The sequence below is a fragment of the Neomonachus schauinslandi genome, chromosome 5, assembly GCF_002201575.2.
Source record: "Neomonachus schauinslandi chromosome 5, ASM220157v2, whole genome shotgun sequence".
In the NCBI taxonomy this organism is placed as follows: Eukaryota; Metazoa; Chordata; class Mammalia; order Carnivora; family Phocidae; genus Neomonachus; species Neomonachus schauinslandi.
The window spans coordinates 57,718,375-57,730,480 of record NC_058407.1 but is presented as its reverse complement, the minus strand read 5'-3'; the positions used below and the strand labels follow the sequence as shown (position 1 = coordinate 57,730,480).

General features: G+C 48.5%; 1 protein-coding gene and 2 non-coding genes across 3 annotated transcripts; all 3 read right to left on the bottom strand.

The window, feature by feature from the left end:
* Positions 1-5,044: 5,044 nt before the first annotated feature.
* Positions 5,045-11,685, bottom strand: ATP5F1B (ATP synthase F1 subunit beta). Its single transcript, XM_021687190.1, has 10 exons — positions 11,456-11,685; positions 10,802-10,984; positions 10,394-10,568; positions 9,432-9,553; positions 8,994-9,178; positions 8,320-8,478; positions 8,076-8,198; positions 7,199-7,411; positions 6,072-6,273; positions 5,045-5,311 (listed from the first exon to the last, which is right to left on the bottom strand). The coding sequence occupies exons 1-10, from the start codon at positions 11,580-11,582 to the stop codon at positions 5,214-5,216; spliced, it is 1,587 nt and encodes a 528-aa protein (XP_021542865.1). The 5' UTR covers positions 11,583-11,685; the 3' UTR covers positions 5,045-5,213.
* Positions 9,277-9,348, bottom strand: LOC123325008. The gene has a single exon (XR_006540176.1). It is a non-coding gene; the product is annotated as a small nucleolar RNA SNORD59 (small nucleolar RNA).
* Positions 10,662-10,737, bottom strand: LOC123325009. The gene has a single exon (XR_006540177.1). It is a non-coding gene; the product is annotated as a small nucleolar RNA SNORD59 (small nucleolar RNA).
* Positions 11,686-12,106: the final 421 nt, after the last annotated feature.

Here is a 12,106-nt window from a genome sequence, read left to right as displayed (position 1 = left end):
CTTTCTCCCTGAAGGAGACCCCCTCCTCATCCCATCTAACCAGAGATCTTCCTTGTTCTTTGAGCAAGGATGAGGGTAGGGTGTCAATATGCCCAACAGCTGGGTATTTACTTCTAGTCAGAAGCCACCCCAGGCAGCAGCTGTGCTTCTCCCCCCATCCAGATGACAGAGGGCAGACTGACCCCATATGTCCCCAAACATTCCTCAGTCCCATCAGATGTGGCCAATCACCCACCCCATCGCCCTTTAGGAAGCTACTAGAAAGGGGAAGAAGGGGCAAATGGTCATCTTTTCAGCCACTTGTGAGAAGGATATCTAGGGAATACTCTGAACCTCTCAAGCCAGGCCAGTGGGCGGATAATGAAGAAAATGAGAAGGGAGAAATTAGCACCTGCTCCCCCTTTCTCACCCTCCCTGTGTTTCTGCTGCACCACCCTGACTCTGGGGTCAGCTGCCACAGTGCCTGGCTCCACTCTGAAGCCAGATGGCTGGGGCTGGGAGGGGGAAGAAAGAGAAAGGGAGAAAGAAGGGGATTCGTTTGCATCCCTTTACCTCCCACTCTCCCTCCCTCTCCCCCTCCAGATACTCCTGGAATTCAACCCCAACACCACAGCCGACCACCCCTCTCCTCCACCCAGCTCTCTTCCAGGCCATGGAACATGACTCAGAGTCTGAAACAAATCCAGACACCCTGTCCCCTCATTCTGGAGTGGAGGATCGAGAAGGGGAAGGATGAAAGCACGAGAAAAGGGGCTCTTTTCTAGGGGCACAGCTGGACTTGGAGGGAGGGGGAATTCCCCAGTAGAGGTGAGGTCATTATTAAAGATTTTCCCTGCCCTCCCTGGCTGAATGGATTATAGTGTTAATAGGGTCTAGAAGGGAGATATCCCTCCAACCCCCTAAACATTCCAACTTGCTCCCCTCCCTCTCCAGGTTCCTGCAAAATAGTCTCCTCCCCCCTCCATATTTTGGGGAGGCTAGATTCTCCTATAACACATCAAAAGGACCATAAACCCTCATCCTCTTCTCTCCAAGTTGGTATGTGCCCCCTCACATTCACCCACAGACCGGTTTCAAACTCCCCAATGAGCTTCTCCATGGTAGTCTTAGATGCGGGCGCAGAAAGCCCTCAGGAGTGGGGACTCCCTTTGCATCTGAGCAGAGAAGGTTAAGATTCACTCTCTTCTCCCAGCACCCTAACACCTTTAGAGGCTGAGTTCCAGCCCCTCACCCACTATCTCCCAACAGACCCTCAAGCCCAGAATCACAAGATTCTGGGTGTGCCCCCCTCCCCCTCCATTCCCTGACTCTGGAGTAGGAGTGTTCCTAAGCTGGACCGGCCCACCCCAGGTCCGAGAAGAGGGACCTTCCCACCAGGGCTGCTCGGCGGGTGCTGAGGTCCGACCCCCAAACTCCAGGAGAGGTGGGGTGGCGTGAGAGCTACAGAGAAGCTTTAGATGGGGCTTAGTTGAACTTGAAGGTCTAAGCAGAGCAAGGCCCGAAAGTGTCTATAGGCTATGCTAAACCTCCAACCCCCACTTACTACGGGGAAGGGAGAGGAGTTGGGGTGGCGGTTATTCCCCCTCCCATTGGAGGTTAGGATGGCGTGGGAAAGCTCTGGATCCAGAGGGGAGGAGGCGAAACCCAGACCGCGGGAGATTTTTCTGGCGAGGAAGGCGTGGGGGAGGGGGAGATCCTGGGTCTAGAATAGGAGGGGTACTCGGGAGAGGTTGGCGGAGAGGAGTGGGAAGCCTCCGGATTCCGGTCGCAAAGGACAGGGGAGAAATGGGCGAGTAGATAGTGCGGGGGAGAGAGGAAGGGCAGCTCTCGCAGGGGGAGAGTCAGATCCTGAGTCTCGGGCAGCGGGGATCCCCGGGGCAGGGGACCACAGGAGCGGCCCTCTGGTCCGGGGCGGGGGTGCCGGGCCTCACCTGGAGCAGGGCCGGGCCGCGGGCGGCGGCGGCGGCGCAGGTGGCCCGAGCCGGGTGGCGGCGGCGCCTCCTCCCCCAGCCCTGGGCCGCCGGCGGAGTGTTGGAGGGGGTGGGGGGGTAGCACTTAAAGGGGCAGGAACTACTGGGGTAGGGACAAGTGCTTGGGTAAGGCGGTCGCGAAGAATCCGCTGGGGGAGGGGGAAGCGTGTGGCGTCTCCTAGGGGCCAGAACCAGGAAGGATCCCAGATGGAGGAAGAGATCCCAGGAAGACGACAAACTTCTCTGGTGAAGTGGGGGAGGGTGGTGGGTCCGAACTGGAGGACTTGGGAGAGAGCTCCGCCCGCGCTCTCGGGACTCCGGCAAAGATCTCCTCACAAAGAGAGTCCCAAGGACGCCAAGGAGGAGTGGGGGTGCCGGAGGAAGGCCGCGGCTGCTGGGGGTAACGCACAGCGACCCTGCTAGGTGAACAGGTTCTCTGGTTTTCAGCTCCATAAGGCCCCATTCCCTACAGCTGTGGAAAGGCACAGCTTCCTTCCCCCAGCACTGCTCAAGTTTAAAAGCCTCTGGAATCAGGAAGCCACGAGGGCGAAGACCTCCTAGGCCTTTCAACCTCAATCCTGCCTCTCACTCAGTGTTAGTGACTGGAGCTTGGGGTCCGCCAGTAGCAACCCTAGTGGGACTGCTATGGGACCGTGAGAATCGGCTTTATTTCAGTTTTCCCCCAACCACCACCAGCCTTGCAGCAACCTCTGGGGCAACAGGAAGCAGCTGCTCAGTGCAGCCCCCACCTGGTGGTGGGTCGCGGTGGGGGAGGAGAGAAGACAGGGACTTAAAAGGCCTGGGAGAAAATAAGGGGAGGAGAGGCACCTTAAAAATCCTCCAACGCAACAAAAAGTGGGTTTTACTTTTGGGGGGAAGGCTAGCAATGAATACTGTAAAATATTACTTGAATCTCAGCAGCTTAAACGGGGAGGAGCAAGGGGTTGGGGCGAGGGGTGGGACGGTGAGGTGGGGGGGAAGTCCCCACCTAAGGTGCAGAGTCTCAGGCTCTTCCTGGGAACCGGAGCTTGTCAGTGCTCTTGATCCCTTGGTCCGCAGACTCACCACCTGAGCCCCGTGCCCCTATAGACCCGTTTTCCCTTCTTCACCCCCCAAAAGAGCAAAGGTTAGGCCCCACCCCTGCTGAGTCAGCCAGGGAGGGAGGTAGGCATCCTTCAGGCCTTCCCCGGGGGCCGGTCCTCATACTTACCCATGTCCAGCTGGCAGGGCTCCAAAGCTGGGACCACCCAGCTCCTCACTGTCCTTGGTTCCCCCTTCACGTGAAGGCTGGTGTTAGATCCTCCTAAACTGTGAGCTGGGAACTAGCACGAATCAAAAAGCCAATGTATGCTTCCTGCGAACCACAGCCTGAACTGCTGTAGGGTGATGTCCCTGTGTGACAGACTGGGGTGGGGAGGGAGGAGGGAAGGGCGGGGCTTTCTCTGGGTGGAGAGGGAGGAGGAGGTGAGGACAGGGCAGAACCAGGAGAAATATGGAGGAAGGTTACATCTGTGTTGACACTCCAGAGGCGTGGGGGAAGAGAGTGGTAAAGGGGGAAGGAAATAAATAGTTGCATCTAGTGAGAGGAAGAAGATTCTCGATGAATGCTGAGACACGTAAACGTGTGGGGGAGGGGATGGAGGGATACAAACGACCTTAAGGATCAGTTACCAGGTCTGCATCTGGGTAACATGGGAAAACAAAGCAGAAAGAGCTGACCCCATATCTTGGGGCCTTTCTGCACCAGCTTCTTACCCACTGGAGTCAGGACCTAGAGGAAATGCCCCCACCCCCGTAAACTCAGCATTTCCCCAAATCCAGGCTTTTCTGGGAGCAAAAGACCAGGCACAGTCGGCTCAGGGGCTCCACCTTCTGTCCAGATCATGACACAGGAGAGACTAGTGCCAAGGACGTCATAGGCAGATGGGAGGAAACTTACAGGCCCCTACTCCACCCCTGGCACCTTTCCCAAGGCCCCTCCCCAACCTCCAGCCCCCAGGGGCCTCTGAATTGGGATCTCAGTTTGTCCCCGCCCTGCTTCGACCCAACTTGAATGCCTCAGGGGTGGAGCCTACAGATGCAGGCTCCTCCTCAGGACAAAAGCCCCAGCTGGTTTGTAAACAGTCATTAGCTAAGAACCACATCCCAGCAAATGGCCTTTATGGATTTCAAAATGGTGAGATCAGAGTTCTTGCAGTCTCCAGTCCTACCACCAGAGGGCAGTAGGAGATGGGCCCTAGCTCAGGAAAGAACACTTAATAGGGCACCAAACGGACTTTGCACTGTAAGGCACTTGTTTCACACTGAAATGGGTGTACTTTTGAGTACTCCTTCTAACCCTGCACTTTTAGTGGCTAAAATGAAGGGGAAATTCTCTAATTCCATCATTTAGTTCAGAAGCGCAATCCCACAAACCCTGGAAATTGCTTCTCCTTGTAAGATCCAATCTCCCCAGCTTTCCTAAAGGATCTCAGTAGAGGTCAGGAAAGGCCTGTTTTTTTACACCATGCACTACCTCAAGGAATCACAACTCTGGGCTTGCCCAAGATATAAATCAGCAGGCAGTAGTAAGCAACACTTTCTGAAAAAAGGTGGGGGAGATGGGCATGGAGAAAAAAAGCCCAGGTTAAGACAGAGGGGGCCCTTTTGACTAGATTTTTGCAGGTTATTAATCCTTCTGAAGCAGCATCATTTCCTAAAAATTGGGTTCATTCAATTCACTGATTGACCCTTGTTTTGCCTTAGGATAGCAGTTCTCTGTAGACCCATTTTTCCCCAATATGCTCTTCTAAAAATAGCCCTATTGCTTTTTAACCAAGCAGGAATAATATATAGAATATGCAAAATCAATCTGTCTCAACAAATAAAAAGACCAAAGCTGAGGCTCTACTATTGAGGTCCTATCATCCTCTACAGGGAACCCTTCATAAGACCCACAGCTATCCATCAAGACAATGGCTTTTCATTTCTGATGACCCCATTTGAAACATATGTGGACTACTTTGTACTATTTCTTATGGCCACTCTAAAATTCAGTATTTGTCATGTTGTCAGGACCAAGAAAAATAGACCAATTCTGAGGGGTGTACATTTTATTGGAAACCTTAAATACTCTTCAGACAGACAACGTCTTCAAACAAGGCTCTCATATTGCCTACAGAGCAAACCGAGATTTTTGGATTAGGGGCAACAAGAAGCACAGCACGCAAGACAACCAGTGCTTAGTTTGCCAAAAGGACCTCCTCATGAATGCTCTTCAGCCAGCTTATCAGCTTTTGCCACAGCTTCTTCAATGGGTCCCACCATATAGAAGGCCTGTTCTGGGAGATGGTCATATTCACCTGTATGGAAAAAAAAAATCCACTGGTAAGAAGTGGAAAGATACATTTTTTGCAGTATATACATACTTCACCACTTGGGGCCACCAGTCAGAATGTGATGAATTTGTCATCCAAGAAATCTTTTCTTAACAAACTTCCGTCACAAATCTAATTTACAAGACATCATACAGTATGGATTAAGAACAAATGGTCCCAGCCATATAACCTGGATTCAAATTCTTGCTCTCTACTTTGGCTGGAGATCAGGACCAGTTATTTTAAACTTTTCCCTAATTTGTAAAAACAAAATAATGCCTTCCTTACAAGGACCTGTAATTCACTAGAAGAGCAGATAAGACTGAAAACACTCAGTAAATGCTGAATGACGTTTCACTCTCAGAAGTAAATAGAGTATTTCCAAAGAATCCTGATGAAAAATAGCTCATTTTAGGGCGCCTGGGTGGCTCAGTTGGTTAAGTGACTGCCTTTGGCTCAGGTCATGATCCTGGAGTCCCGGGATCGAGTCCCGCATCGGGCTCCCTGCTCGGCAGGAAGTCTGCTTCTCCCTCTCATGCTCTCTGTCTCTCATTCTGTCTCAAATAAATAAATAAAATCTTTTTAAAAAAGAAAAAAAATAGCTCATTTTAAAAACTATGTATCTAGGCACAATATACTTATATATTGCTTGACAGTTGCTGGAATGGGAATATAGAACAATGGGCATTCAAGAAATTTCAGCTTCTCTGCCATTTTACGTTCAGCTTTATACTCAAAATCTCACCTGCCAAAATCTGCTGGAATCCTTTGATGGTCTCCTTCAGAGGTACCAGCTTCCCCATATGACCTGTGAAAACCTCAGCTACCTGGAATGGCTGAGACAAGAAACGCTGTATTTTCCGTGCACGGGACACAGTCAACTTGTCTTCCTCAGAAAGTTCATCCATACCCAGGATGGCAATGATGTCCTGGAGAGATTTGTAGTCCTATGAGAAGACAAGAGAAGTCTGAGTATTTATATTACTTTTCTTCTTTTTATTTAAGTAGGCTCCAAGCCTAATGTGGGGCTTGAACTCACAACCCTGGTATCAAGAGTTGGATGCTCTACTGAGTCAGCCAAGCACCCCAAAATTCACATTTCTTTTAAATTTGGACAAAAACCTAAGGGTTACTACTACCTTGTATTCACACCAAGCTTTGTACAAAGCATTTTAGCACCTTACCTCACTTTGTAACTGAAACAAGTTAGTGGTAAAGTTACATAGTCAGGATCACGAGGGCCCTCAGCTAAGATCAGGGTCTTATCCTCCCTACTTCTTGTATGGTGCCATTAGAAAAAATTAGATTCCAAATCTAAGTACCTGGAAACCCAAGAGACCTCATTCACGCTAATAGAAACTGCTGGTCGGGGTGCCTGGGTGGCTCAGTGGGTTAAGCGTCTGCTTTCGGCTCAGGGCATGATCCTGGGGTCCTGGGATTGGGCCCCTCATTGGGCTCCCTGCTCGGCGGGGAGCCTGCTTCTCCCTCTCCCTCTGCTGCTTCCCCTGCTTGTGCTCTAATAAATAAATAAAATCTTAAAAAAAAAAAAACCAGAAACTGCTGGTCTTGGGGTGCCTGGGTGCCTCAGTCGATTGGGTATCTATCTGCCTTCAGCTTGGGTCATGATCCCAGGGTCCTGGAATCGAGCCAGGCGTCAGGCTCCCTGCTCAGCGGAGAGTCTGCTTCTCCCTCTCCCCATTGTATGCACTCTCAAATAAATAAAATCTTAAGGAAAAAAAAAACAACTGCTATCTCATCTTTCCTTACTCCAAAGCAAATTACACAGGTCACCAGGAAAGATTTGGTATTAAATTAGTCCCCAAAAATCCACTGTATGACTTTATGGCCACCAATCTCACCTACAATACTGACCTGTAGGATCTTTTGCACCCCACGAGCAACATCATAATGCTCATTTCCGACAATGTTGGGATCCATGATTCGAGAGGTGGAATCCAGAGGATCCACAGCTGGATAGATGCCCAACTCAGCAATAGCACGGGACAGCACAGTGGTAGCATCCAAATGGGCAAAGGTAGTGGCAGGGGCAGGGTCAGTCAAGTCATCAGCAGGCACATAGATAGCCTAAAGTGAGTCAAGAACCCAAGAGAAGCAACAGGAAGCCAAGTAATTTGATTTAAGCCACCCCCCCCGCCCTTTTCTAACCTCTCCTCATCATCTCATTCCATCTTAGCATTTAAGAGTCCACCTCAAAAAAGCCTTCTTACCATCCTAATACCTGCTGAGTGAGCTTATAGATGATCTGGTCCCTCCAAGCTGTGATAAAAGAATTTTCTTGTCATTCCTTTTATTATTCATCCTACATTTTAACTCTATTGTAGTGATACCCACACTTTCAGTTAAAAACAAAAGACCGTGCATGACTACAGTAGGTCACTAGGTTCACTGAAAGTTAAAACAATTTAGACACTCAAGATAATTTTACTGTGTATATATATACATGTATATATACATACATAATATATATATATGTATGTATTTAATGTGTTTCCATGCAGCTCCAGACTCCGCAGGCTTGAAACGACTACTTTTGTGATCTACATTCACATGTATGCCTTCAACTACTTTGAGCATTTCTTAATGTTTTAGGGTCTCTAACATGCACACATAGAATTTTACACATTATCTCACGGAGCTCATTAACCTGGTCAAAAACATTGAGACATAAGGAACTTCTCTGTATATACCTTTATACAAATTAGAACTTCATCCACTTAATGGTTCTTACCTGTACAGAGGTAATAGATCCCTTCTTGGTGGTGGTGATTCTTTCCTGCATGGTACCCATATCAGTGGCCAGGGTAGGCTGATAGCCCACAGCAGAAGGGATTCTGCCCAATAAAGCAGACACCTTAAAAAAGAGAGAAAGACAGTAAGAACAAAGGTATTAGGGGTCTACAACTTTAGCTTCACCTGCACCATTCCATAGAAAGGTCAAATGAAAACAGGTTCTCTCAAGCCTTCTCTCTTACCTCAGAGCCAGCCTGGGTGAAGCGGAAGATGTTATCGATAAAGAGCAATACATCTTGACCCTCTTGGTCTCTGAAGTATTCAGCAACAGTCAGTCCAGTCAGAGCCACCCGGGCGCGAGCACCAGGTGGTTCATTCATTTGACCGTACACTAGCGCTACCTGAAATAATCATACACAATCAGAAAACGTGGCAGAAGAATATGGAAGCCATATACCCAAGGTCTCCAAATCAGAGAAAACTACCAAAAAACCCTCCTTCTCAGAAAGCGTCAAGATTTTGGTTTCCAAATTTCTTTTCCCTTTTAGAAATGTGGTTCAAAATAACACAATTTCTTATAATTTTAAGGCAAGATTCCTGAAATAGGAAGGAAATAAAACTAAGTGAGAGGCACAAAATAGGGTTGAGACATATGAATTACCTCCAAGTCCCAAAATTAACTTTCAAAGATGGGACTATCTACTGAAAACAAAGTCTGGAAACGTAACGTAATGTCAAAGAAGAAAGAAAATATGCGTTACTGTATTATAAGTTGCAGGGAAAACCCTGACAGGAATTTCCTTCGTAGGCCCACATGAAATGAAAATATAACACATGGCTTCAGCTAGTAATGCAGTCAACTAAAATGGTTTCCTGGCCCTACTACCATGTGGACATAAATCAGCTTATTACTTACCTTGGAGGTAGCATCTTTCAAGTTGATAACACCAGACTCAATCATTTCATGGTATAAGTCATTGCCTTCACGGGTCCTCTCACCAACACCAGCAAATACAGAGTAACCACCATGGGCTTTGGCGACATTATTGATCAACTCCATGATCAGTACCGTCTTGCCAACTCCAGCACCACCAAAGAGCCCTGGAAGAGATTGAAAAGAAGCAGTATTTTAAGAGTTCTGTGTTCCCAAATAAGCAAACTTAAAGAAAAAAAAAATTACCCCGGTTTTCTATCTTTTCCCTTCTCAGGAATGGCATCTGGCTTCAGCAAACTCAGAAGAACGAAAGTCAGAAGCTACTCATCAGCGAAGGATAGATCTTAGTACCCACTCACTACATGGTAGGATTCTTATTCCCACATTAGGTTTGGAAAATATGTACCAGCAGTAACCTACCAATTTTGCCACCCTTGGCATAGGGAGCCAGCAGATCCACGACCTTGATACCAGTAACCAGAATTTCCTGCTCAACACTCATCTCTACGAACTCAGGGGCCTCAGCATGAATAGGTGCAAATCTGTAAAGGTAGGAAGAAAGGATCAGTGTCATCTTGTTGAAAGGTTCCTCTCAATTTTCAAGTCTAACCCTTTACTCATAATCTTATACAACACTCCACACAAACTGGCATCTGGCACCTCACTTAATGTTCTACAATGAAGGGGATTCCACTTCTATTATCTCAGGAAACAATAATCCCAACCCCTAACAATTTACACTGTCACAAAGATTTTCCTTTTACTAAGTTCTAACCTAACACCACTTCTTCATGTATCAATAGGTAATACAAAGACCTGCCTGTTTTGGAAACCCTACAACCTAAATCATTGGTATGAAAACTCAAATAATCAACTTGAGTCTTAAGTTTTTTCTTTTTACAATCAGAACTTCCGCATCCTTAATTTTCTTCAGAAAGACTGTGGTTCTGATAACAATATATCAGCATTTTAAACATTCTCTGCAGGAAAATTTTGCTACACTAGAAGGTGTTGCCTTAAAAGTACAGAACCGGAAGAGGGGCCCCTGGCTGGCTCAGTCGGTAGAGCACATGACCTTTGAGTTCAAGCGCCAGGTCTGGCGTAGAGCTTACTTAAGAAAAGAAGGGGCGCCTGGGTGGCTCAGTTGGTTAAGCAACTGCCTTCGGCTCAGGTCATGATCCTGAAGTCCTGGGATCGAGTCCCACATCGGGCTCCCTGCTCGGCAGGGAGTCTGCTTCTCCCTCTGATCCTCCCCCTCTCATGCTGTCTCCCATTCTCTCTCAGATAAATAAATAAAATCTTAAAAAAAAAAAAAAAAGAAAAAAGAAACCTGCAGAAAAAGCAGTTCGTTTGCATGTAGATGCAGCAAAAGGGATACTTACTGTTTGGTTTTGATGGGACCTCTCTCATCAATAGGTTCTCCAATGACGTTCATGATTCTGCCCAACGTCTCAGGACCAACAGGAATTTTGATTGGTGCACCAGAATCCAGGACTCTCTGGCCTCTAACCAAGCCTTCTGTACCATCCATGGCAATAGTCCTTACTGTGCTCTCACCTGTTAAAGGCATTGCAGGGTTATACAGAAGAACAAAGTAGGCTTCATGTTTAATGTTCAGCTAGCACGAAAGACGTTAAGTCAACCAAGACTCCTTCTCAGTACCTAAAACGTGGCTTCAGCAGACTCAGAAGAACGAAAGTCATTTTGATAAAATCATCATAGAAGGAAGACTGATTTGGGGGATATTTGGACTAAACAAGCTCTTACTATTCTTAACAAACTCTACTTACCCAAATGCTGGGCCACCTCCAAAACCAGCCTGGTCTCCCTGCCTTGCACTTCCAGGGCATTTAGGATGGGTGGTAGTCCCTCATCGAACTGGACATCCACCACTGCACCGATGACCGCCACGATGCGCCCGGTGGCAGCGCCTGCTTTCGGCGAAGGAGAGGTTTGGGCGGCATAGTCTCTGGCTAACAGACAAGAAAAATATTGGAAGATGGGGTCAGGGCAATTAATGGTCATCGGAAGCCCCGCCTTAACCCACAAGAACTGGTAAATTCGGCCCACAACCGACCTCCTCAACGCTTTCAAGTAAGACGAGTCCGGAGGGAGCGCCGCGCAGACACCCAGAAAGCGCCTGCACTATCTTCCCATGCACAAAACCCCATTATTCGAGAGCTCCGTGACCCATTCAAGGGAAGGTCAAGGCACCTGCCCGAACTTTTCCGTCACAGAGAGCCTCTTTTCCAAAATAAGATCAATTAGATCGAAGAAAGCTCCCACAGGCGACCTATTCTTGTTCTCCCGCCGTTAGAAGTCAGGGCACTAGCCCTGACGTCCTTATAACACCAAAAATACCTTAGGCCCGAGTGACAATCGGCCTCCGGCTCAAGGTCATGGGGAGGCAGAAACGAACCCAGCTCCCAGAGGAAGGCACTTACCAAGCTGGAGCGCTGCCGGAGTGGCCCGCAGTAAGACCTGGAGTTGGGGTAGCGGCGCTGAAGGGCCGAGTCCCCTCAAGGCCCCGGAGGCCGAAGTAGCGGCCACACGGCCCACAAGACCCAACATGGCGGAGCCCGGGTGGAGACTAAGCGCTTGCAGAGGTCCGGGTCGCCAGCTCCCCCGCCGTTGGGGCGAGGCCTACTCTGCAGTAAGCAAGTCCATTGGATGAATTTGCTGAATATCACTCTCAGTGCTGCTCCTATAGGTTCATAATCTCTGATCTTCTCACCCATTGGTCGAAACTGGTGCCAATCTGAATTCCTTATTTTTATTGGACATTGTCAGGTTAGGTGCAACCCTCAGAGCCTCGGAAACATAATTGGACAACAAGGATGTCAGTTGGAGAGAGTCCGTGGCGGAATTACGTTTCGGAAAGGGGCGGAGTTCCTGTTGTGAAGCTTGCGGGCTGACTTTAGCCGTCCTTGGGCACTCACCTTAGATAGGACCCTGAGCTAAGTGACCGTCTCAGGGGCGGGGGTTAGGGAAGTAGTGGAGTCGGGAAGCACCCCTGACGGTGACCTTGGGAAAGTCAGGAGCCTTCTCTAGACTCAAAACACGGTTTTTCTTTCGCAGTAGTGTAATTGGAAGCT

Bases quoted from the DNA above. Each gene is read 5' to 3' on its own strand.
- ATP5F1B (XM_021687190.1), bottom strand. From the start codon at position 11,582: ATGTTGGGTCTTGTGGGCCGTGTGGCCGCTACTTCGGCCTCCGGGGCC. The intron at 10,985-11,455 runs GTAAGTGCCTTC...CTTGTCTGTTAG, and splicing joins TCCGGCAGCGCTCCAGCTTG to CCAGAGACTATGCCGCCCAA. The intron at 7,412-8,075 runs GTAAGAACCATT...GACTCACTTTAG, and splicing joins GATCTATTACCTCTGTACAG to GCTATCTATGTGCCTGCTGA.